This window comes from Pleurodeles waltl, chromosome 12, assembly GCF_031143425.1.
Source record: "Pleurodeles waltl isolate 20211129_DDA chromosome 12, aPleWal1.hap1.20221129, whole genome shotgun sequence".
Taxonomy (NCBI): Eukaryota; Metazoa; Chordata; class Amphibia; order Caudata; family Salamandridae; genus Pleurodeles; species Pleurodeles waltl.
In genome coordinates this window covers 64,858,513-64,882,747 of record NC_090451.1, presented here as the reverse complement: position 1 = coordinate 64,882,747, position 24,235 = coordinate 64,858,513, and the positions used below count along the sequence as shown (strand labels likewise).

Here is a 24,235-nt window from a genome sequence, read left to right as displayed (position 1 = left end):
TACTCCTTGCTACGGTTAGCCTAACTCTCCCAGAGTGTGGCGGATGAAACAATGTGCCAACGAGCACACAGTGCGGTCCATCAGGGAAGCCAAGATTAGCACAGGTCTACCATTCGTGCGTCACATGCACGGCCCCCTCCCCCGCCGTCTCAGTGAGGCCATAGAGACATGATCTCGAGGGACACTGCTGTAATGATGAGTGCTGCAGGGAGGAAACAAGCTCAGGGGGTCTCCATTGAATACTTGGATCGGATCTGTCCAACGTAGGTCAAGGAGGGTCGCAACGAGACAACGTCACATACAGTGAATCTAATTTCAGCTCATTCACGTAGTCGCATTTTGGCATGACTTTGGCGCGCTTGAGCTAGGTTGAACACTCCTCTTTTGCAGGAGCACGGGTGGCTTGAAACAGCTGCCCAGAAAGCTCAGTAGATTAAGCCCCAGCTGTATACATCTGTGGGAGTTCATAGGTCAGCGATCTGATTCCTGGCTGGGCACACTCGGTCTTTCATTCTTCTGAGGTCGTTAAGGCAATAGTAGAAAATATTGTAAGTGCTTCGAAGCCTGCCAGTGTGATGAGCAACAGGCATTAAATATATGGCCGGGGTCAGCTGAGACGTGCAAGGCTCTCTGGAGAGGGGGGAACAAATGCTGCAGTGAAAACTCCGATTAACCAGTTACAGATGGTTTCACTGCATCCCGTTGTGACGTAGACATTAGAAAAAACAATATCTGCTGCTAAAATAAAAAATACACCTGCACCCAGGGAAGTAGCCTATAACTCCCACTAGGCTTATCTACAGAAACTTTATACCAGTCAAAAAACAGGGCAAATCCATTCAGCATTGTTCTGCTACTCGTGTAATCAAGGGGTTAACAAAGATTTATTCCAAGCTTAAGATAATGAGCTATTGCTAAAAGGAATCAATAATTGCTATAAAAAAAAAATCAAGCGTGCTCCTTGGGTAGCAACAAAAGACTGGCAAATTCTATGTTTCTGAAAGCGGCTGGGGTTCGGGGTGTCAGCCTTTCCCATTGAATAGCAGCCCTGCTTATTACAGCCCTGGACGCCTGTAATTACATTAACAAGCCCTTGCTCAGAGCAGTGATTGTGCAGTCTTTGTGAAGCTGTCGATGGCGAGGACGTGGAGAGGGCAGCATCACACTGGGCCCAGGCAGTCTTTGAGGAGGGGTGTGAAATCTGTTTTGCAAAAATACGCTTTTTTATACAAATTGCATATATTATGCTAAATTCATTTTGTCAGTACATCGAGAAACTTTTCTCCATCGGGGTATATCTTGCCAATAAAAGCCATTGAGATACCAGCCGAAGAGTGCTTCAAGTGGAGAAACAACATTGGCCCCAAAATCTTAATTATATTTAGGGCTCCCGGTTTCATGGTATTTATTTTTTTGCTATTTTCATCTGTATTTATCCATATTTATTTTTTGCTCATTTTATCTGTATTTATCCATATTTATTTTGTGCTTAGTGTAAAAAATGATGCTGGAATTGGGTATATTGCCCCCTTCATTTAACCGACAAATGTTTACTCATGTTTTAATTTCCAGTGAGTTGTCAATTTACAATGCAATACAGTCGTGAAATTATTTGCATTTTAGAGCATCTTAAACAGCTGTACTCCTGCAGTTATTTAAGCTTCATTACGAAATCGTTTTTCAACTCCCCTACATGTCAATCTGCACAGCTATTGACCTAGCACGCATGACTGACAGTAGTGGGACTCATACGCAATGATTGACAGTAGTGAGAATCACACGCAATGATTGACAGTAGTGAGAATCACACTCAATGATTGGCAGTAGTGAGAATCACACGCAATGATTGGCAGTAGTGAGAATCACACGCAATGATTGGCAGTAGTGAGAATCACACGCATGATTGGCAGTAGTGAGAATCACACGCATGCTTGGCAGTAGTGAGAATCACACGCATGATTGGCAGTAGTGAGAATCATCCATAAGACAATGTATTTTCTGATTTTGTCCATATTTAAAAATAAACACAGACAGGAAAATAGATTGTTTTCTGTCTATATTTATCTGTAAAAATAAGTAAAAACAGAAAATTGAGAACCTTACTCATACTTAAAGAGTGCGGCAGGCAATCCGTTTGGGTCCAGAACAATATCTGAGCCCCCTTTTTTTATTTAATAAGGGTGACAGTAAAACCTGACCTCTGACAGGGAGTGTAGGTTATAGATGAAGAGCTTAGTACATGGTCACGGCCTAGACTGTGAATGGAGGGTTTAAATCAAGGGTTAGGAGGTCTAATCATCAGAGATGGTGTAGACCAGAAGGGGTGGTTTTTAGCCACGATAGATGCCATAGATCATGGGCAGAGGGTTTAAATAGTGTGTGGGTGGTTTCAGTCATGGATGGATTGCAAAGACTGAGCATGAAGGACTTAGATCATTGTCAGAGGGATTACATATTTATCACATGGTTTAGGTTATAAACAGAGGGGATTTGATCATGGCCAGAGGTTCAAATCATGGATTGATGATTTAGATCACAGTTAGAGGGAACAATTCCTAGACAGAGGATTAGATCACGGTTGGAGGCCTTAGAGTTTTGACTGAAAACGTATATCTTCAGAGGACAGCAACAGAGATTAAAAAAAATATATTAAATGTGAGCGTTTCATTAATAAGACATACCTTAGATTTTGGGCAAAGAGCTCGCCACTGAAAACTCATCATCACATGTCAGTAAAGTGGAGCTTATTACTAAATACCAAAACCACTACAATTATGCTATCCTGCGGGTGTGGCGTTTTCCACACAATTATGGATTTGCCACAAAAGCCATCACCTGCTTCATAATCTGCACATTTTGAAAACAGAAATTGTTTGTAACGCAAACAGATCAAAAGTTAGTAAAATTGTAGCAATTTATTTCCCCACGCAGTGAAAGGCCCTTCGAAAAGGATGACTGGTCGTCTTTCATTTGCTTCTTTCTTTTTGTTAAACTGTTAGTAATAAGCTGCAATATTTCCTGAGACAGTGTTGCCATGTGTAAAATTGACAAAAAGTAATACTATCACAAAATGTGGCACGTACAGCACATAATGTGCCTTTTCTTGCTAAATATAATGTTGACAAACTTACCCCATAATTTGGCCCTCTCATGCCACATAATTCCTATGGCTCTCCTAAATATGTCACACACATCATTAAAAAAAATCGATAGCATGCTGAATGGGTTGACTGACTAGAAAAGACCTCCCAGAGGGTTACGTTAAAGGTGCCCGAGCAGAGCAGTGTGCAACATCTACATAGCACTTACAACCGCTGTGTGGGTCATTAAACTTGTCTACGTTGACAGCAAGCTACACCCTGTAGGGTGTGTGGTTGGAGGGTGTTGTCTTTGTCTTTTGATCTTGTATTGGAAGTGTTTCCATGTTGTGTGTGATGACCACTGAGGTGCGATTATCGTGTTACGGGGTGCAGCACTTAGCAGTGTGATGGATGAAGTGTGAGAGACAGGTGTACCATTTATGGGTTCAGAAAAAGAGAGGGATAGGGAGGGATTATGGTCCAGTGTATATCCTCCCAATCAGGCTATGAAAAATATATAATACACTGTTCCAATTAGAAAGAAGGGAACACATGGGGGGTCTTAAATTTTAGGAGCAAATAACCTCACACATCCATGAGGATGTCATGCTTCATCATCGGTGTAGCTCCTCGTCAGACCGGCACTGCAATGTCTGACAGGCACCACCCCAGATGGGAGGGCTCTTTGCCGGAGATCTTTTACAATGATGGTGCCGTGACCCCAAGAATGAGTAGGCAAAAAAAGTAGATCAAAACAGGAAAATGATTAAAATTGGCTCTAAAAACCTCCAACGGGTAAACGGTTTATTAGACCAGATGGAAGGTAGGGACCAAGATTAAAAAAGATGTAGTCAGGAGAGTGAAACAGAGATAATGATCAATCACTCTATATTAGAAAGAATGAATGGGAGGGAGGTTGGACAGTTTCCAGACCAACCCTTTCATGGGTCAACATGTTTCGCATCCTGGTGGCCCATACGGGTCCAGTGATGCTTCGTCAGGACCTAGATGACTACGTGTATCTCCTAATCATAAAGGGCAAGTGTGCCTTCTTAGTCTAAGTATATAGGTTACTAATAACCAGAGAGTTATGGAAAAAATAACCAATCACTTACATCAGTCGGGAACATATAGGCCCTCATTCTGCCCGCCAAAGTCCCGCCGTCAGATTACCGTTCCGCGGTCGAAAGACCGCGGCGGTAATTCTGACTTTCCCGCTGGGCTGGCGGGCGGTCGCCTTCAGACCGCCCGCCAGCCCAGCGGGAAAGAGGCTTCCACGATGAAGCCGGCTCGGAATCGAGCCGGCGGAGTGGAAGCTGTGCGACGGGTGCAGTTGCACCCGTCGCGTATTTCACTGTCTGCGCAGCAGACAGTGAAATACATGTAGGGGCCCTCTTACGGGGGCCCCTGCAATGCCCATGCCAGTGGCATGGGCACTGCAGGGGCCCCCAGGGGCCCCGCGACCCCCCCCCTACCGCCATCCGGATCTCGGCGGTCCGACCGCCGGGATCTGGATGGCGGTAGGGGGGGTCGGAATCCCCGCGGCGGTGCAGCAAGCTGCGCCGCCGCGGAGGATTCAATGGGGCCGCGGTACACTGGGGGGACCCCGCCAGTGGTGCCGGTCCGACCGCGGCTTTACCGCCGCGGTCGGAATCCCCATTGGAGCACCGCCGGCCTGTCGGCGGTGCTCCCGCGGTCCTCCGCCCTGGCGGTCCAAGACCGCCAGGGTCAGAATGACCCCCATAATTCCTATCTATGGCCCATCCCCATTAAGGGAGTGCGCTCCATAGGACCACATAGACCAATGGTCAGGCGCAGTTTAAGTTTTGAAATGCTGCCGAGACCGTCAGGGAACCTACCCGGGTCCGTGGATCCTGTATTGTAGAATTGTACAATTATGATTAGGAGATACACGTAGTCATCTAGGTCCTGACGAAGCATCACTGGACCCGTATGGGCCACCAGGATGCGAAACATGTTGACCCATGAAAGGGTTGGTCTGGAAACTGTCCAACCTCCCTCCCATTCATTCTTTCTAATATAGAGTGATTGATCATTATCTCTGTTTCACTCTCCTTACTACATCTTTTTTAATCTTGGCTCCTACCTTCCATCTGGTCTAATAAACCGTTTACACGTTGGAGGTTTTGAGAGCCAATTTTAATCATTTTCCTGTTTTGATCTCCTTTTTTTGCCTACTCATTCTTGGGGTCACGGCACCATCATTGTAAAAGATCTCCGGCAAAGAGCCCCCCCATCTGGGGTGGTGCCCGTCAGACATTGCAGTGCTGGTCTGACGAGGAGCTACACCGATGATGAAGCGTGACATCCTCATGGATGTGTGAGGTTATTTGCTCCTAAATTTTAGGACCCCCCCATGTGTTCCCTTCTTTATAATTGGAACAGTGTATTATATATTTTTCGTACCATTTATGGGTTTCAGTAAGCTGGAAGCTTTCAGCATCTCTATAGATCCCTTTATTAGGTTGAGCGCGCAAGTGCTCTGACCTGTTGCAATCTCTCTGTGGGCTTTTTAGCACGCCCACTGCACACCCATCACTATCACTGGTTCATGGGCTTGCCTTTCAAAAATCCTTTGTTATCATTGGTAAATGCTTTATGTTTGTCCCTCCTTGGTTCAGTTTTGTTACTGCTTTGAGCATCGACAGTGTTGCATGGATAAATGCACTATTGCCAATACGTTTGACTGCGAGCGAACTTATTTTTCTTTTTGTCTCTCCTTCGCGCTCACGCTTATGGCGGCCGTGGCTCTTGAATCGGCTCGCTTATGTCAACTGTTTTACTTTTCATTTTCAATTTATGTGGCAAGAAAAGTCCAGTTAGGAATTTACCACATGAACAGCTCTAACTGGAGCAAACACGAGACCCATTGCATTGCACATGCTTGTATTAGTATTATTATCACAGTCCACAGAGCTGGTTACTGCACTGGGTTGTAAAATGTGAGATATTTTGTTTATAGGTTTCATGGTCCTTAGATATCTCTGTCTCCTTCCCTCGTCTTGTCACCTTGGCTGTTGAGATCTCAATCCAGAAATCTATTTCCCACCTCCTCTGTTTCTGTCACATCATGTTAGCTATTTTTAGTGCGTCACACTTTAGTTCTCTTGTGCGTACTTCAAGTGTCTCTCTTGTGTACCCCTCGCGCATGTCTCTTTCTCTCTCCTGCTCCCCTGTCCTTGTCACCTTGAGCCTCTCTCCCTCCTCGCGCGCGCTCTCTCCTGGCCCTGGCTCCGTCCCAGCCCAGTCTCCACGCGCACAGTCATCTCTATGGCAACGCCAGGGTTCCCACCAATAGGAGCTGCTGTCATTTCAAGGTGAAAGGCGCCCGCACCATCACAATGGCCGCCGTTGAACTCCTCCACCTGACCCCCAGCTTCATTTTCATTTAAAAGACCGAAACATATGTATTTTATTTGTCTTACAGAGTGTCAAACACAAATCCCTCCTGCAAATTTAACACACTTCCCACCGTGACGTACTGGGGGACAGCTGCTCCCAGGGGTCCACTTACCCTGAGGTCCCAGGGTGGATGGGGTGCAAAGAGCAGGTGGGGTTATTTCTCTAAGTGCCTTTAGGCCGCATTCATTTGTGAAGCCCTGTCCAAGGCTGGGGCAGCTGTTGTAGACAAGCGCACACACCAGACGGTGCCTCTCAGACCGCATTGTGACTTGCCAGAGGAGGCGGGAGAGAGTTTTTGTTGTTAATGCAGCTGGAATAGGAATCAGCCTGGCACTTAGGAATAAAAACACACGAAAATTACTATAATTGCATTTAAAGGGGATTCACCGTGTAAGGATTTTGGGTGTGCGCAAATAGCTTATGTATTTCTTGAGCAGTTTTAAAAAGTGCCCGGGGAATTTCCGATACTACAGGATGTGCTGCACATTCACAGGCAGAATCAATATTTAATTTAAATTCTTAGAGTTGCCAGAAAAGGGACCAGTTCCTTTGAGTGCCTGAACGGGCTGCATGCCTTGCCTGGGTCTGACGGATCCAGTCTCATTTACATCTGAGTGGCCACAGCTTCACAAAATGCCTGCAACCTTGGATTCACAGTGCGTTCAAGCATTTCACTGTCTCCATACAATGAATCGTGTCACAAAAAACCTTCTACCACTTATGAATCCTCTGTGAAATCTATCCTGCGCTCCTACCGCCTCATAGGACTGCTCTCGACAAAGCCGATAGGTCTGGCGCTGGCCGGTTTCTTGGAGATACATAACCCGAACCAGGTTAATACCTAAATCGTATTGTTTGGGAAATAAAAAGGTTTCTAACCATTTCGCTGCCCCCCCTCAGGTGCCAGGACTTTTTTTGGCTATTTGGGGCAGGTCATGCTTAGGCCTTCATAAATTTTTGTCCACATAAGCTACCCACGCCAAATTTGTGTCCCTTTTTTTCCAACATCCTAGGGATTCTAGACGTACCCAGAGTTTGTGGGTTCCCCTGAAGGAGACCAAGGAAATAGCCAAAATATAGTGACAATTTCGTTTTTTTTTTTTAAATGGGAAAAAGGGCTGCAGAAGAAAGCTTGTGTTTTTTTCCCCTGAAAATGGCATCAACAAAGGGTTTGCAGTGCTTAAATCACCAGCTTCCCAGCTTTTAGGAACAGGCAGACTTGAATCACCAAATCATATTTTTCAACACAGTTTTGGCATTTTACTGGGACATACCTCATTTTTACTGTTTTTTGCTTTTAGCCTCCTTCCAGTTAGTGGCAGAAATGGGTGTGAAAGCTAAACTTAAAAGTAGACAATTCTGAATTCAGCAAGGGGTCATTTGTGTAGATCCTACAAGGTTTTCCTACAGAAAATAACAGCTAAAATAAAAAAAGTATTGAAATTGAGGTAAATAAAACAGCCATTTCTCTCCACATTTTACTCTGTAACTTTTTCCTGCAATGTCAGATTTTTTAAAGCAATGTACCATTACGTCTGCTGGACTCTTCTGGTTGTGGGGATATATGGGGCTTGTAGGTTCATCAAGAACCCTAGGTATCCAGAGCCAATAAATGAGCTGCACCTTGCAGTGGGTTTGCATTCTATACGGGGTATACAGCAATTAATTTGGTGAAATATAAAGAGTGAAAAATAGGTATAAAAAAAACCTTTGTATTTCCAAAATGGGCACAAGATAAGGTGTTGAGAAGCAGTCTTTTTTTGCACTTCTCTGAATTCTTGGGTCCCCATACTAGCATGTGAATTACAGGGCATTTCTCAAATAGACTTCTTTTTTACACACTGTCTTACATTTTGAAGGAAAAAAATGTAGAGAAAGACTAGGGGAAATAACACTTGTGCTGTTATTCTGTGTTCCCCCAACTCTCCCGATAAAAATGGTACCTCACTTGCATGGGTAGGCCTAATGCCCGTAACAGGAAACACAACATGGACACATCACATTTTTACATTGAAAACTGACGGCGTTTTTTGGAAAGTGCCTAGCTGTGGATTTTGACCTCTAGCTCAGCCGGCACCTAGGCAAACCTACCAAACCTGTGCATTTTTTAAAACTACAGACCTAGGGGAATCCAGGAGGGGGTGACTCTTGGGGCTCTCAGCAGGTTCTGTCACCCAGAATCCTTTGCAAACATCAAAATTTGGCCAAAAAAACACTTTTTCCTCATATTTCCGTGACACAAAGTTCTGGAATTTGAGAGGAGCCACAAATTTCCTTCCAACCAGCGTTCTCTCAAGTCTCCCGACAAAAATGGTACCTCACTTGTGTGGGTAGGCCTAGTGCCCGCGAAAGGAAATGCCCCAAAACACTATCTGGACACATCAAAATTATCAAATACAAAACTACGTGTTTTTGCGGGGGGCACCTGCGTTTTTGGTCCTGGGCTCAGCAGCCATACAAGGAAACCTACCAAAGCCAGACATTTCTGAAAACTAGACACCCGAGGGAATCCAGGGAGGTGTGACTTGTGTGGATCCCCCAGTGCTTTCTTACCCAAAATCCTCAGCAAACCTCACATTTAGCTAAAACAAATCACATTTGTCCCACATTTCTGTATGGGATCACCGCACCGGGACAAATTTCCTACCACCCAATGTTACCCTCAGTCTCCCTGGAAAAATGATTCCTCACTTGTGTAGGTGGGCCAAGTGCCTGTGACAGGGAAGAGCGAAAAACATGTCGAAATTGAGGGTGGACCAAAGTGGCTCCAAAAGGGCAGTTTGTTAAAAAAAAAAAAAATCATTTTTAGGCTGACAAGTGGGGCAGAATTTTTATTGGTATAGAGGTATAGAGGAGACGATGCTGGGTGGTAGGAATTTTGTGGATTCCTGCAGATTCCTGAAGATTCCATCACAAAAATGTGGGAAAAATGAGTGATTTCCAGCAAAGTTGGAGGTTTGCAGGGCATTGTGGGTAAGAAAATGGTACGGTGCATGTGAAGCACACCACCTTGGGCTCACCCAGATGTTTAGTTTTCAGATGTGTCTAGGTCTTGTGGATTTTTCTACATGGCAGCGTCCCAAAGTCCAAAAAGTGCAGCCCTCACCATTCCAAGTGGGACGATTTTGAGAGTTAGCCAAGCTCTTATGGCCCAAATGTAAAATTCTAAACCCAAAATAATCAAATATCCTCTTGCCTGCCATGGGATAAGATGTTTTCGTGTGCAGGGGGGGAGGTGAAAGACTGTTACCCCCTTCAGTTGGGGTGGTGGCATAACCATGCCCATACTGGTTGGTAGCCACCACCCCACTTTTTTTTTTTAATTCCCTGGCATCTAGTAGGCTTTCTGCCCCCCTCCCCGGGGTGTGGATCGGGGGTAATTGCCCCCTCTGCCTACAAGTGAGCAGAACAACTTTGGTCCCATTTATTTGGGATGGGGGTATGACCATACCCCCACTCTTATTTTGAAAAACAAATCTTCCCTGGTCTCTGGTGGGCTTTCTGCCCCCCTTGGTGGTAGATGGCCTTCCATAAATAGGCCGATCTGCCCCCAAGGGGGGCAGATAGGGGCAACAGTAATGTGCCCCCATGGGGAGCGACCCTTGCCCAAAGGGGCTGCCCCCCCAAACAAAACACACACACCAATCCCTGGTGCCTGATTGGGTATGTCCCCCCCGGGAGCAGATTGGCCTAATAGAAATAGGTCGATCTGCCCCCAAGTGGAGCAGAAATGGCCTAAAATAAATTTGCCCCCCAGGGAAGTGACCCTTGCCTAAGGGGTCGCTCCCCTTGCGTGAAATTGGCGCAAAATAAAATCCCCGGGGCCTAGTGGTTTCTGCCTCCCTTGAGGGCAGATCGGCCTAATGAAAATAGGCTGCTCTGCCCCAATGGGGCTGAAATGGCATAAAATAAATTTGCCCCCCAGGGGAATGACCCTTGCCTCAGGGGTCACTACCCCTGCATGAAAGTGACGCAAAAAAAAATCCCTTGTGTCCAGTGGTTTCTGCCCCCTTGGGGGCAGATTGCCCTAATATTAATAGGTAGATCTGCCCCCAAGGGGGGCAGAAATGGCCTAAAGACAATTTGCCCTTAGGGGAGCGACCCTGGGGTCACTCCCCCTGCATGAAATTGACGCAAAAAAATAAAAATCCCTAGTGTCCAATGGTTTCTGCCCCCTTGGGGGCAGATTGCCCTAATAAAAAGAGGTAGATCTGCCCCCAAGGGGGGCAGAAATGGCCTAAAGACAATTTGCCCTTAGTGGAGCGACCCTTGCCTAAGGGGTCGCTCCCAACATATAAAAAAAGAAAAAAAATAACATTCCTAGTGTCTAGGGGTTTCTGCTTCCCTGGGGCCAGATCGGCCTAATTACAATAGGCCAATCTGCCCCCAAGGGGGGAAGAAATGGCCTAAAACAAATCCCCCCCCCCAGGGGAGCGACCCCTGCCTAAGGGGTCGCTCCCCTCACGTGAAACTGGCATAAAAAAATATCCCTTGTGTCAAGGGGGGCAGAAATGGCCTAATAATAATTCCCCCCCCTCCCCGGGAAGCGACCCTTGCCTAAGGGGTCGCTTCCCATGTGTACAACATAAAATAAACAACAACAACAACAAAAATCCCTGATGTCTAGGGGTTTCTGCCTCCCCCACCCCCGGTGGCAGAAAAGGCCTAAAAATAATTTGCCCCCCTGGGGAGCGGCCCTTGCCCAAGGGGCCACTCCCCTTATACATGAACAAAACAAAAAAACTCCCTGGTGTCTAGTGAGCATTTTGTCTAGTGAGCATTTCTGCTGCCCGATCGCATTGCGATCGGGCAGCAGAAATGCTGAGAGAGACATGAAGGGAAAGGAAAAGCCTTTCCTCTCCTTTCATGCCTCTCTCGCCCCCTCCATGTGATCGGAGGAGAAATGGATCGGAGGGGTAGGCCTCGGATGAGGTCAGCGCGCAATCATGTGCTGACGTCACCATACGCCACGGGGGTGAGGGGATGGGGTGGAAGGGGAAGCAATTCTCCTTCCATCCCTGCCCAGGGAAGGGGAGAGCGCTAGAGCTTCCCACAAGGGCCCTACCCGGACGTGACGGTTACGTCCTGGGCTCCGAGCGGTGCTGCCCAGGACATAACCGTTATGTCCAGGGCACCCTAGGGGTTAATTGCTTTCTGAACTGTATAAAAGAGGGTTTGGAACAGATAGCAATATGTAAGGCATTCCAACAGTTGGCAGCCGCAACACAGAAGGCACAGCCCCCAACCATAACCATTCGTGTTCTGGGATCTTTCTGGCAATAAAGGCCATTTGACCTCAGGTGGCGATGGTCCATGGACCATTCAATTTTGCTGGCCTTAAAGTCACAAACTTTTTTGTTCACCACCCGGTGGATTATAACTATGGCTTTATAAATTATTATTTGCTGTATTGGGAGCCATGTAGTTCTTTGAAAGAAAAGAGGATATATGTTTAGGTTTAGGAACTCTGTAAACCAACAGGGAGCCACATTTCGGATCAGTTATAATTGAGGGGGATATCTTTGAGGAGCAGATGAAAGAATGCTCCTGCAGAACTGAGGAAGAGCATTGATCACTAGAATAGGATGATTTCTGGCCAAAAAAGGTAAAGATGTTCTGAATTGTTTTTAAGTTGAAAAAGCAGACACTCGAGAGTGTAGTGATATGCAAGCAGAAGTCCAGATTATTACCAAGGTAAATGCCCAGTATGAGAAGAGTTGTGGTGGGAGTTGAGCCATGGGCCTCCAGGAGAGGGTCATGATAATGAAGTTTTGGGTAAAAACCATTAGGAACCATCAGCAATTCGGATTTTGATGGATTTCACTTTAAGAAGTTTTTTGGCATCTACCAATGGACCAAATGCAGGGCGTAAGCAAGGGAAGAGGCGGTAGTGGAATCCTGTGTAAGTCCATAAATCAATTGGGTGTCATCTGCGTACATGTAGAGCTGTAACCAGAGTGATGCCAAAAGTTGAGAAAAAGGGCCCATATAGATGTTACACAGAATAGGGGTAAAACTAACACTGGCTGGACACCACAATTGAGAGCTTTGGGCCTGGACTCACACAATGGGGGTACCCCTGCCTGCAAACTGTTTGTTTAGATAGGAGATTAGCCTTTCAGGGACACGATATGCGAACATTGTAGAATGAGTCTCCATTTGTTGTTTTATGTTCCTGTATCTGTACTAAGTAATTTGGTTTAAGAGCATGGATGTAATCTTTACTCCATTTTCTTTCTCCTAATTGCACTGATAGCTTTAAATTGTCTAATGCAGAGCTTAATCACGAATTCTATCCTTGTCTTGTTTTGTCATTATTTTTTCAAACCTATTAATGTTAGGGAAACTGCTGGGCCCTCATCAATCTAAAAAATAATTGGCTAAAAGCAAAAATATGTTTTGGTCTCAAAAAGCATGCACTGCTATAGTTGTCTAGTAGGGATACTTAACAGAAGTTCTTTATGTTTGCTATCAAACATCTTGCTTTTTAACCCTGAGCATGATGCCATGCTCAGGATGAACTAGCATGTGCCCAGGTGTCACCCTTATAGGGTGCTCACCATGTTGCCAAGCTCCCTGCTGTTTTGGCAGGCTCTGTCGCGAGCCTCTGCCACCACAGACAGGAGTCTGCCCGTGCTGGTTGTGCTAGCACTTCCCCAGGATAGAGACAAAGGCCCTGGGCAGGCAGTAGGTCAAACTTCCTCCCTCCGAGGATGGCTATTATAAAAGGTAATCAAGGCAGTGAGCCTCAAAGGTTTCCCATGCTCTTGATATGTATTTACTTGGGCCCCAGTGGAGGACAAAGGCCGTCCGGCCCTGTCCAGCACGACGGGCAGGAAAATTAGGTATGCAGGATGTGAACCCCTTTGTTAGAAATGGGGTCTCTAGTTGGCAGTCGGTTTGCAAGTAGGAACCCTGACTCTAGTCAGGATAAGGGAGATACCCGCTCATATAACCCCTGCTCTCTCCCATGGTAGCTTGGCATGAGCAGTCAGGCTTATCTCAGATGCAATGTGTAAAGCATTTGCACATAACACACAGTAACACAGTGAAAACACTACAAAAGGACACCACACCAGTCTTAGAGAAATAGCCAATATTTATCTATTTAAAACAAGACCAAAGACGATAAAAATACAACATACAGTAATAAAAATATGAATTCTGCATGATTTACTCAAAAATACAGTTCCTTGAAGTCAATAGCTCCACCTGGGGCTATCACGGCGTGGTGAGCAACAAAACCAACAGTTCAGGCTGGCCGTGGCGTAGCAGGCCAGCTACGATGTCGGGAAGACCCGCAAACAGTACCTTGGATTTGTAGGGTGTTGTGATCCTTGCGGTGAGCTCCGTCGCTGATGTCGTGGTGTCAGTTCCAGAGTCGGTGCAGGAGTCGTTGGGTCCTTGAAGTCACACGCCCTGCGGATCAAACTCCGGGCTGATGAAGTCAGGTGCGCCGACGTTGATGGCGTAGGGGCTGTGGTGCGAAGCGGGACAATGTGACGTGCGGTGCCCACAGGTCACAGTACAGGCAGTTGCTCAGTGACGGCATCCAGCGGTGTCAGTGAGACCAGGGCTGCGATGTGAAGCGTGGCGGTGCAACGTGCGGTGTCCACAGGTCACGGTGCAGGCATCGGCGTCGTCACTGCGAAAGCGCTGTCGTCGGTAGGCCCAAGCCAGCGGTGAGGGACGGAACGGTGCTTCGTGACCCTCACAAGCGGTGTCCACAGGCCACGATGAAGGCAGGGATGCCTGATGATGACACTGGAGTAGATGGTACTGGCGTCGGTGGACATGGGGCTGCGGTGTGGGCCGGGACGGTGCTTCGTGCTCCTCACGGCAGTGTCCACAGGTCACGGTGCAGGCAGCGGCACCTGTGTCAGCAGGAGCATTGTCGTCGGGGAGGCACAGGCAAGCAAGCAGCGGCTTGGTGAAGTCATCAGATGACGGCGTTGGTGAGACCAGGATCGCGGTGCGAAGCAGGACAATGCAACTCCGTGCGGCTTTGGCAGGTGTCACGGTGCAGGCCAGTGGCTTCTTTGGCGGCAGCGCAATGGTTTTTCCTCTCGAACAGCACAAAACACACAGTTCCAAGTGCTGCAGGTCGAGGAAACTGAAGTCTTTGGTGTCCTTGAGACTTCCAACAGGAGGCAAGCTCTACTCCAAGCCCTTGGAGAACTCTCTTAAGCAGGGCACACAGCAAAGTTCACCCTTTGCACTCTTTTCAGGCAGAAGCAGCAACTGCAGGCCAGTCCAGCAAAGCAACACAGCAAAGGGACAGTACTCCTCCTTCAGCTCTTCTCCTGGGCAGAGGTTCCCCTTGATTCCAGAAAGATTCTAAAAGTCTGGGGTTTTGGGTCTTCTTCTTATACCCTGTTCTGCCTTTGAAGTTGGCAAACTTCAAAGCAAAGGGGGTCATTATGAACACAGCGGTAAACACCACTGTGTTCATGCTGGAGGTCTTTCCATAGACCGCCAGCCCCCTTGAGAACCCGCCAGCCGCATAAAGAACATTCTGCTGGGCCGGCGAGCGGAAACATTGTTTCCACCCGTAGGCTCAGCAGAATGCAGGACTCTGGGACATTGCCGACGGCTCCACATGGAGCCGCTGTCATTGCCGCTGTGCGGCGGGAGCAGCAGCACCTGTCTCGCAGATCACTGCCCGTAAATCATAAACCAAGTGCATGGGCAGTGCAGGGGACTCTAGGGGGGCTCCGGAGCACCCCTTCCGCCAGCCTTTTCCACCAGGGAAAGGCTGCAGGAAGCAGGGTACATGCCCTATCGGATAATGTATTCCGCCATCGTCAGGCTGTCTGTTGGCGGTAGCCTGGTGGTGGTGGAGGGCCGCCGCAGGCGGCTCTCCCTTTGTTAATTATATGGCGGTTCTGACCGCCATGCCGGTGGCGGTCTTTTCCGCCATCGCTGGCTTGGCGGTCTGAACCGCCATGTTCATAAGGGAGGCCCAAAGTCTCAAGTGTTTGCAAGATCCTTCCTTGTCCATGCCCCCGACGCACACCAGGGGGTCGGAGACTGCATTGTGTGAGGGCAGGCACAGTCGTTTCAGGTGTGAACGGCCACTCCTCCCTCCCCTCTAGCTCAATGGCTCATCAGGATATGCAGGCTATACCCCTCCCCCTTTTGTGTCACTGTCTAGAGAGGTGCAAAACAGCCCAGCTGTCAAACTGATCCAGACAGACAGACAATCCACAAACAGGCAGAGACACAGAATGGTTTAAGCAAGAAAATGTCTACTTTCTAAAAGTGGCATTTCAAACAGACAATTTAAAAACCAACTTCACTAAAAGATGTATTTTTAAATTGCGAGTTCAGAGACCCTAAACTCCACCTTTTGATCTGCTCTCAAAGTGAAGCTGCGCTTTAAGGATATTTAAAGGCAGCCCCCGTGTTAACCTATGAGAGAGATAGGCCTTGCACAGTGAAAAAACAAATTTGGACATATAAAACACACTTGTATATGTCGTACTTTAAACATACACTGCACCCTGCCCCTGGGGCTACCTAGGGCCTACCTTAGGGGTGCCTGACATGTAGTAAAAGGGAAGGTTTAGGCCTGGCAAGAGGGTACACTTGCCAAGTCGAATTGGCAGTTTAAAACTGCACACACACACACTGCAGTGGCAGGTCTGAGCCATGTTTACAGGGCTACTAATGTGGGTGGCAAAACCAGTGCTGCAGGCCCACTAGTAGCATTTGATTTACAGGCCCTGGGCACCTCTAGTGCACTTTACTAAGGACTTACCAGTAAATCAAATATGCCAGTCATGGTTAAACCAATCCACAGTACAATTTACACAGAGAGCATATGCATTTTAGCACTGTTTTAGCAGTGGTAAGGTACCCAGAGTCCTAAAGCCAACAAAAACTGGTCAGAAAAATTAGGAGGAAGGAGGCAATAAGACTGGGGATGGCCCTGCAAAAAGGGCTAGGTGCAACAACCTCCAAAAGGCTAGCCACACCGTTCGGTTGGGCTAGGAGGGCTGTACAGCCGAGGAAGGGTTCTGCCATCTTGGCAACCTTTAGGAGTAGTGGGTTCTGGGTAGAAAGTGACATCATCCCACAGGAAGTTGTCACTGAAGGGGGCAGATTAGCCGCGAAGACCAGTAGCCCATTGGCCACTATCTCTCACACCCCTAACGCCCCCTAAAACTATGATTTAAGGGGCTCCCCTGACACCAGACCCTGAACGGGACCTGGACTCAGGCCACAGCACGAAGAGAGGACACAGAAATGACCCACAGAGACCATTATTGGAACTGAGTGACCGGGGTTGTCCGAGGTGAAAGCTCATTGGTCCAGCCAAAGAGACCCCGGGGACACTGAGAAGCCAAGAAAGATCGACCTGACTGGTGGTACCAGTTCCCTTTAAACTGCAGGAGTAAATGCCATGCTGAAGTGGGAGTGAGCCTAAAGAAACACTGTGTTGAGCATCCAAAGAGTGGGAGTGAGGCCTCAGACAAATTTCAAGCCTTTACCCCCTTTCAGACGACCTCAAGCCAACGAAGTGCCAGTGGACCACCTTTGCAGCTACCAAAGCTTGACCTTCGCCAATCTGGTACCAACGGCCACTCAGACATCACTGACTCCAGAGCAGACCCCCAGCATAGAGACCGATGCTGGCAATGACCCCGGTTATGTAATTCTGCATCCATAGGAGAGTGATCTTAAGAGGAGCAGCAAAGCATCTTGGGCACGACCACTTACCATGATTGACAGCTAGAACCACCTCTGCACCCGGCACCACTGGTCATGATGGCAAAGTTCCAACTGTTGATTCCTGGTCCCCAAAAGACCTCTACATCCAGAGAGTAGAGCGTGTGTCCACCCCCAAGTACCCGTTTGTCAAGCGGAGCAAACGCACCAACAGTGGCAAACCCATCAGCAACCAAGGACAGCCAAAGTTCATCTGCACCCGGACTCCCTGGGCAAAGTAATAAGAAACGGACTGTTAAGGTTCTGCAGGGCCCTAGACCACGACTTAAGTCCAGATGGGCTCCCTGGAACTCACCCTGCAGGTGCCCGAGCGCACTCTTAAATTTCCTCCATTGACTTCAATGGGAGCGCTTTAAACTGTGAAAATACCCTCTTTTCTAAAGCTTCTAAAATACACAACTCCGGTTGTGTGTAACATAAAAAGTTCATTTTGGTGTCTAAATTCATATACAAATCTGATTTTCTAAATTGGTGTTGGATTTCTGTTGAGTTGTGTCATTTACTTACCGTCCCTGTTGCTGTTGTGAAATGCTTTACACATGTTCCTCTACGCAGCCTCACTACTCTTTGCCACACTACCAGAACTGAGCTGAGGTTTGCTGCGGTGAATCTGAGGTCACTTCTGGGTATTGTGTTAGTGCTACATGGGAAGACTCTCCAGTCATACCACATAATACTGCCACTTTGCTACAACAAGCATTGGCAAAGCCAACAGGTCTCACCTATTCAAGTTATTGGCTTTGCCAAAGTGTTTTAGTCATGTGGTACACCAGCGGGGATTCTGTACAGCATGGCTAAAAGGTAGTGGCATAGAGGAGAGTGTTTTGCAGTATTATAGAGTGGAATGGCGAAGAGTGGAGTAGAGTGTCGTAGAGTGGAGTGGCAGAGAGTGTTGTGTATTGGAGTGCTATAGAGTGGATCTTCATACAGTGGAGGGACTGGGAGACCTAATTGGTCTGGTATACAGCATCCCAACTATCATGTACAATGCATCAAAGTACAAGATCAACTGGGCACCTCTATAATTAGAAACAAGAGCCCTCACACACCCAAATAGGTGTCATGCTTCATAACCAGGCCTGCTCCTCGTCAGGCCGGCACTACAATGCCCAACAGGTCCCGCAAGAACATTATTTCCTTTGTCACTCCCCCCTGTTTTTAACCTTGACATAGATCCTTCAGGGATTAATAAACACACATGTACAGTCAATTTTAATACACACTTTCCAGTCCTTCATGCCCCAACTTGCAGGGCTAAGTTTATTCCTACATCCAACAACGTCACTTATCAAAAGATCTCTGGCAAAGAGCCCCCCTGCAGATCCTGTTGGACATTGCAGCACCGGCCTGACAAGGAGCAGGCCTGATGATGAAGCAGTTGATCTGTGTTAAGTAGTGGGTTCCAATTGGGATCCCCTATTTCGGAACCTTGTACCTTGATGTGTTGTCATCGTGGTATAGAGTGGAGTCACGTAAAGTGGCGTACGGAGGAGTGGCGTACAGTGGAGTGGACTAGAGTAGAATGGACTTTTGCAGAATATAGTGGCGTGCAGTGCAGCATCATAGAATGCAGTGGAATAGATTTGAGTGGTGCATAGTAGAGTGCATTGGCTTGGAGTGGTGCTGAGTGGAGTGGCCTAGAGTGAAGTGGTGCAGAGAGAAGTAGAGTGCAGTGGCTTGGAGTGGCATAGAGTGCAGTGGTGCAGAGTGAAGTAGAGTGCAGTGGCGCATAGTGCAGTGGCATGGTCTAGAGTGGAGTGGTGTAGAGTGCAGTAGTGCAGCATGGAGAATGCATAGTGTGGTAGCACACTGCCAGTACAGACAACGCATTTTCAATTGAAATGTCCATTACATTTGCACATACAGTTTTACTAATAAAACTATATAGCATGCAAACAATAATGTGTGAAACTGCCATCACCTAGTGTATTGATTTATTTTGATCATATTAACATATTTATTTCCAACACACTTCAGAATTATTAAAAATGTGCTTCATTTGTGCTTTGCTAATTCTGACATATTCTGAAATACTTGCACAGTTCATTTAAATGTTGTGTTATAGACAAAAAAACCTTTACAGCCCTTCCCCCGCCATATCCAGCAAGATTGTCAAATCCTATTACTTTAAAGTCCAAGAAAGAAAAGTAAACACCAAGCATCCTTGGAAGACAGCCTGATATTTTATGTCTGTCTTTGACTGCAGAGCAAATGTGACAAGACAACAACAAGATTTACAGGCCTGATTACAGAAAAGGAGCACTCATTGAAAAATACAAGGAGTGATATTGTGTAAAGACGTTGCTCCTTGAGAAGGACAAATTGAACATGGACAGTATAAAACAAATAAAGTCAGCAAATAGAAAGCCAAAAAATGTGAGTTGCAAACCACAAAGCCAGTGGTAAGCAACAGGTGGAATGCATCGCCAGGGAAGGTTTCTGAATGCTCCCCTAGATGCCTTAAACAAACCAGAGAGCTGTGCTGTCTGGTAGGCTTCAACCTTAAGAGAGGCATTGCGAAGCCAGCGCTGGGAACAAGGACAACAGCAGGAAGGTGAATGGGAGGGGGAAGACAAGGTGTGAGGGAGGTGACAACATGATCAATAGCAGGAGGGGGCAACAGGAACAATGGAGGGATTGAGTTGGGGGGGCAGCACGACAGACAGCGTAGGGTCTGTGGGTGGGAGAAACTCGGAGGAGGTAGAAGGGAGACTGCTGAAAAAGAAAACAGAAAATGAAGAGCCTGACAAAATGAGCAGTGGAAAGACATAAGTAATGCACATATGCTTCGTGGGAGGGATAAACACATGAAGAGGAAGGACTGCACCAAAAAGAACAGAAATCGTTTGAAGGAGATGGTGATGTGGCTACATGAAATTCAGTGTCAATTGTCAAAAAATTTAATTTTGCAACATAAACCAAATCTTGGGTCTGTGGACACATACTGAGCCCACCATGGATTCAACAAGCCTTAAATCCAGGTAGAAGGATTATTCCTCCAGTGATTCTTAGCACTATATTGCTCAGGGAAATAAAGTGTTTTATTGAGTTTATTTTTGGGGGGGAGTGGAGGGGTTAGTTTCCTATCTTGTTTTTCTAGGCATGCATTTATGGTAGTTGATCAATGTACAGATCTCTGTGTTAATGGTGCCAATTGCAGAACATTACCAGGTACTTCAGGGCATTGGTGGGGGTCGGCAGCATACAGTTGGCTGGTATCAGTAGTGGAGAAGCTGAGGGTAATGAAAGGGTGCGAGGTACTGTAGAACAATGTTGCAGTGCACTAGCAGATCAGTGGAGGAGTCACGGTACTGGAACTAATGGTGGTCTAGGACCAGTGCTGAAGATGGAAATATAGAAATGCATGTAGACGTTCAGGTACTCACTGTCCGAAAGACCTGTTTGCTACCAAGAAGTGACTGTACTCTCCCATTAAAGGTAACGCACCAGTGCTGGTACTCACCCTTTCAAATTAAGTGTAGGTATCAGTACCTACCCATTTAAATCACTGTCTAGGTAGGACATGACCTAGCCACAATCAAGGTACTGCCCCATATCCAAGGTCATTGGAATTATGCGGCAGGAGAGGGCCAAATCATGCGGCAGGATTGAGTAAATTATGCAGCAAGAAAAGGCAAATCATCCAGCACATTTTGTAATAGTATTATTTCATTATTTTTAAACTTGGTAGTGCTGTCTGGGCGTTGGTTGCATCTCATGAGTACCAGTTGAACACCCTAATTTAGCAATAAACAGAATGGTGACCAGTTCAGCTTTGCAAAGAGACTTCCACTGTGCAGCAACACGTCCCTGCATTTTTGTAACTTTTGAACCATTTGAGCTAGAACATTTTTTTTTTGTTAAAATCTGCAGATTATGTAGCAGATGATGGATTATGTAGCAAATGTGGGAAATCTATATTGCGAAAATTGCCAAGGCCACACAATCGCATAATTCCAGGGACCCTGTCAATACTACTGGTATTCCTGCTTTGTGATGGGACTGCATCACCAAGAGTGAACTGTTGGAAGTGTGTGTATTGTGTCAACCTTGAAACTTGTTTTGTGAAGTGAACGCATCTTGTCTGGGGAGTGGAGCACCAGTTACGAAATAAAACCCTGATCCAGTGACAGATAATTCTAAACCCGACATCTCCGTACCTGTGAGGCACCCATTAATTCACACCTAGGCTTTCCTTTTACTACGGTCGTTAACACAACATGTTCAGTGCTGCGCAGTGCAGATGAACCAAGACTATAAGCAGGGCATCTGGAATAATTATGTGGCAGGGTTGAGTACATTAGACAGCAAGAAAAGGCAAATCATGCAGCATAATGCGCAACATTTTCTAATAGTATTACTTCATTATTTTGCCATTTTTAAACTCAGTAACACTGTTCATAGCATTGGTTGCACCTAATTAGTACAATTTTGATACTCAAATATAGCAATAGGAATATGACCAGTCCAGCTTTCTGAAAGGGCCTTTCACTGCTCTGTAACACGTGCCGGTGCATTTCTAGTAACTTTTGAGCCATTTGAGCTGGAAACATTTTGTTGGGTTAAAATCTGCAGATTATGTGGCTAATGTGTAATTATGCAAAAATTGCCTCTTCCGCACAATCACATAATTCCAGTGACCCGGACTATAACTCCCAGAATGCGTTAGATTGGCCGAGCAAAATCCACGACGAGAAAGCAAGGGCTGATGAAATAGAAGCAAGTGACAGCCCTAACCCGTTTCTCCACTTTGCTTTATTCTCACCCAACAATGGGGCTACTTCCCCTATAGCTCCTGTCAATAAACTGTGCACGAGATACTCCCCTTTTCAAGTTAGTCATCCAAGGAGTTAAAGGGCCTGCTCAGACCAGAGACAGTCACTCACATGGCTGTGGCCTGTCCCCTCTCAGGTCCCTAGAAGTCTCCGGTAGATAAAATAGACACAGCTGGCACGAGCTCCCTAACCGCACCTGTCCAATCCCAGCCCCCGCTCTCACTCATGAGCCAATGAATTACACCCGGATTGTTCACCTGGCTGCATCCCATCGAGCTCCCATATGCTTTCTTCTCGCTCCCGCCAAAATAACATGGAAGCCTTGGATTGGCCAGGAGATTGTCACATTACTGAAATAGGCGTGGCCTGGAATTATCGGAGAGCCTCTGATTTGTCCAAAGGTGACCACGTGATCAATGCGAAGCCTGTCCTGCTCTATTTTTTTTTCTTCTGGTAAATAGCTTTGCATGTAAAATGGTGGGGGCGATGTTTATGTTGATAATTTTAGTTTTAGAAGTTGCGTTTCTTTGTTGTATTATTTATGTGTTTGTGCTGCTTAATTTTTGTAGCAATAATATTGGGTTCTTTTGCTGACAGAAAGTTCCCGGGTGATTTTGGTTTCTCTAATTTACTTGTTTTGTAGTTCAGGATTTTGATGCCCATTTACTATCGAAGTAGAACACGGATGAAGGCTAAAGATGGAACGGGTTTTCGGAGGTGGATGGACGAGCGTCGGTTGTATATTTGTTTTATCGCCTTTGTAAATCTTTATTTGTTTTGCGGTTCTTTGTTGTAATCTTTCTTAATCGGCCGTGAAGATGTTTTGTGACCAGGTAATGCGTGCCTTTCAGAGGCTGTCATAATTCATTTTAAAGTTCCAGAAGATTATTCTGTGTTTTTATTTATTTATTTTTAATTTTATGTCTCGTTCTTCTTTTGTTAGTATTTCAAGTAAACGTTAATTTGTTTTGTTTCGTTTCGTTTTTATGAATTTCATCCCTGGCCGTTTTGAGGTTAAATTGTTGTTTACTTCTAAAAATGTTATGCTTTCTCTATCGCTGAATGCTTCTTTCCACTTCCTCTAACAATAACTGTTTAATTTTTTTTTTTTTTGGTGTAGTTACTGTTAGATGCCTTGTCAAGTTAACTTTTTTTTTTTTATTACTACACGATTGTATTCTGGGAGTTGTAGTAAATATGTAAGAAACTGGAATAACTCCTAGCTGGAAAGGAAGCAGCGGTCTGTTTCTCCTAGACACTGTGGGCCTGATTCTGACCCTGGCGGCCGGTGACCGCCAGGGTCACCGGCCACGGGAGCACCGCCGACAGACCGGCGGTGCTCCGAAGGGCATTCTGACCGCGGCGGTTCAGCCGCGGTCAGAAAGGGTAAACCGGCGGTCACCCGCCGGTTTACCGCTGCCCTTCTGAATCCTTATTCAGACACCCCCTACCGCCATCCTGTTCATGGCGGGAAACCCGCCATGAACAGGATGGCGGTAGGGGGTGCCGCGGGGCCCCTGCAGTGCCCATGCCAATGGCATGGGCACTGCAGGGGCCCCCGTAAGAGGGTCCCGCAAAGTATTTCAGTGTCTGCTATGCAGACACTGAAATACGCGACGGGTGCCACTGCACCCGTCGCACCTTCCCACTACGCCGGCGTGGGAAGGTTGATTTGCCCTGGGCTGGCGGGCGGCCTTTTGGCGGCCGCCCACCAGCCCAGGGCAAATCTCAGAATCACTGCAGCGGTCTTTCGACCGCGGTGCGGTGTTCTGACGGGGTTACTTTGGCGGGCGGCCTCCGCCGCCCGCCAAAGTAAGAATGACCCCCTGTATCAAGTAAGCACTTTAGTAGGTTTAAATTATTCTAATGTCATTGTTAATTCACGGATACAGTGCGACTGATTGAAGCCTCGCAAAGAGAAGGGTCTCGGGGCTAATCTGAAATGTAGATGATTGAAGCAAATGTTACTTTCTTTGCGTTTCCAATGGATGTTGTTGGAACCGATGTTAGAGGTGGAAGATGGGACATTTTTATAGATTTCGGGCTTTAAGATTGGAGGACATCTAGTTCAGGCTGTTGGCCTTTGAAACTGAAGTCAGTTTCATGATTATATTGTACAGTAATGCTGTTTGGTGTGTGTGTGTGTTTTTTTTTTTTCTTCTTTTTTTTCCTGCAGGTTATTCTTGAAGCCCATGCGTCCTTCTTCAAAGTGAGGCACCAATGATG

The 24,235-nt window shown here is 46.6% G+C and overlaps 1 protein-coding gene across 1 annotated transcript in view; it reads left to right on the top strand.

Annotated features, from left to right (window-relative positions):
- Positions 1–23,331, top strand: part of SHD (Src homology 2 domain containing transforming protein D) — a 90,034-nt gene extending 66,703 nt beyond the window's left edge. Inside the window, exon 6 of the mRNA XM_069216885.1 lies at positions 22,653–23,331. Coding sequence (XP_069072986.1) covers positions 22,653–22,665 — 13 coding nt within the window. The 3' untranslated portion in view covers positions 22,666–23,331. The remainder of the gene's footprint in view (positions 1–22,652) is intronic.
- Positions 23,332–24,235: the final 904 nt, after the last annotated feature.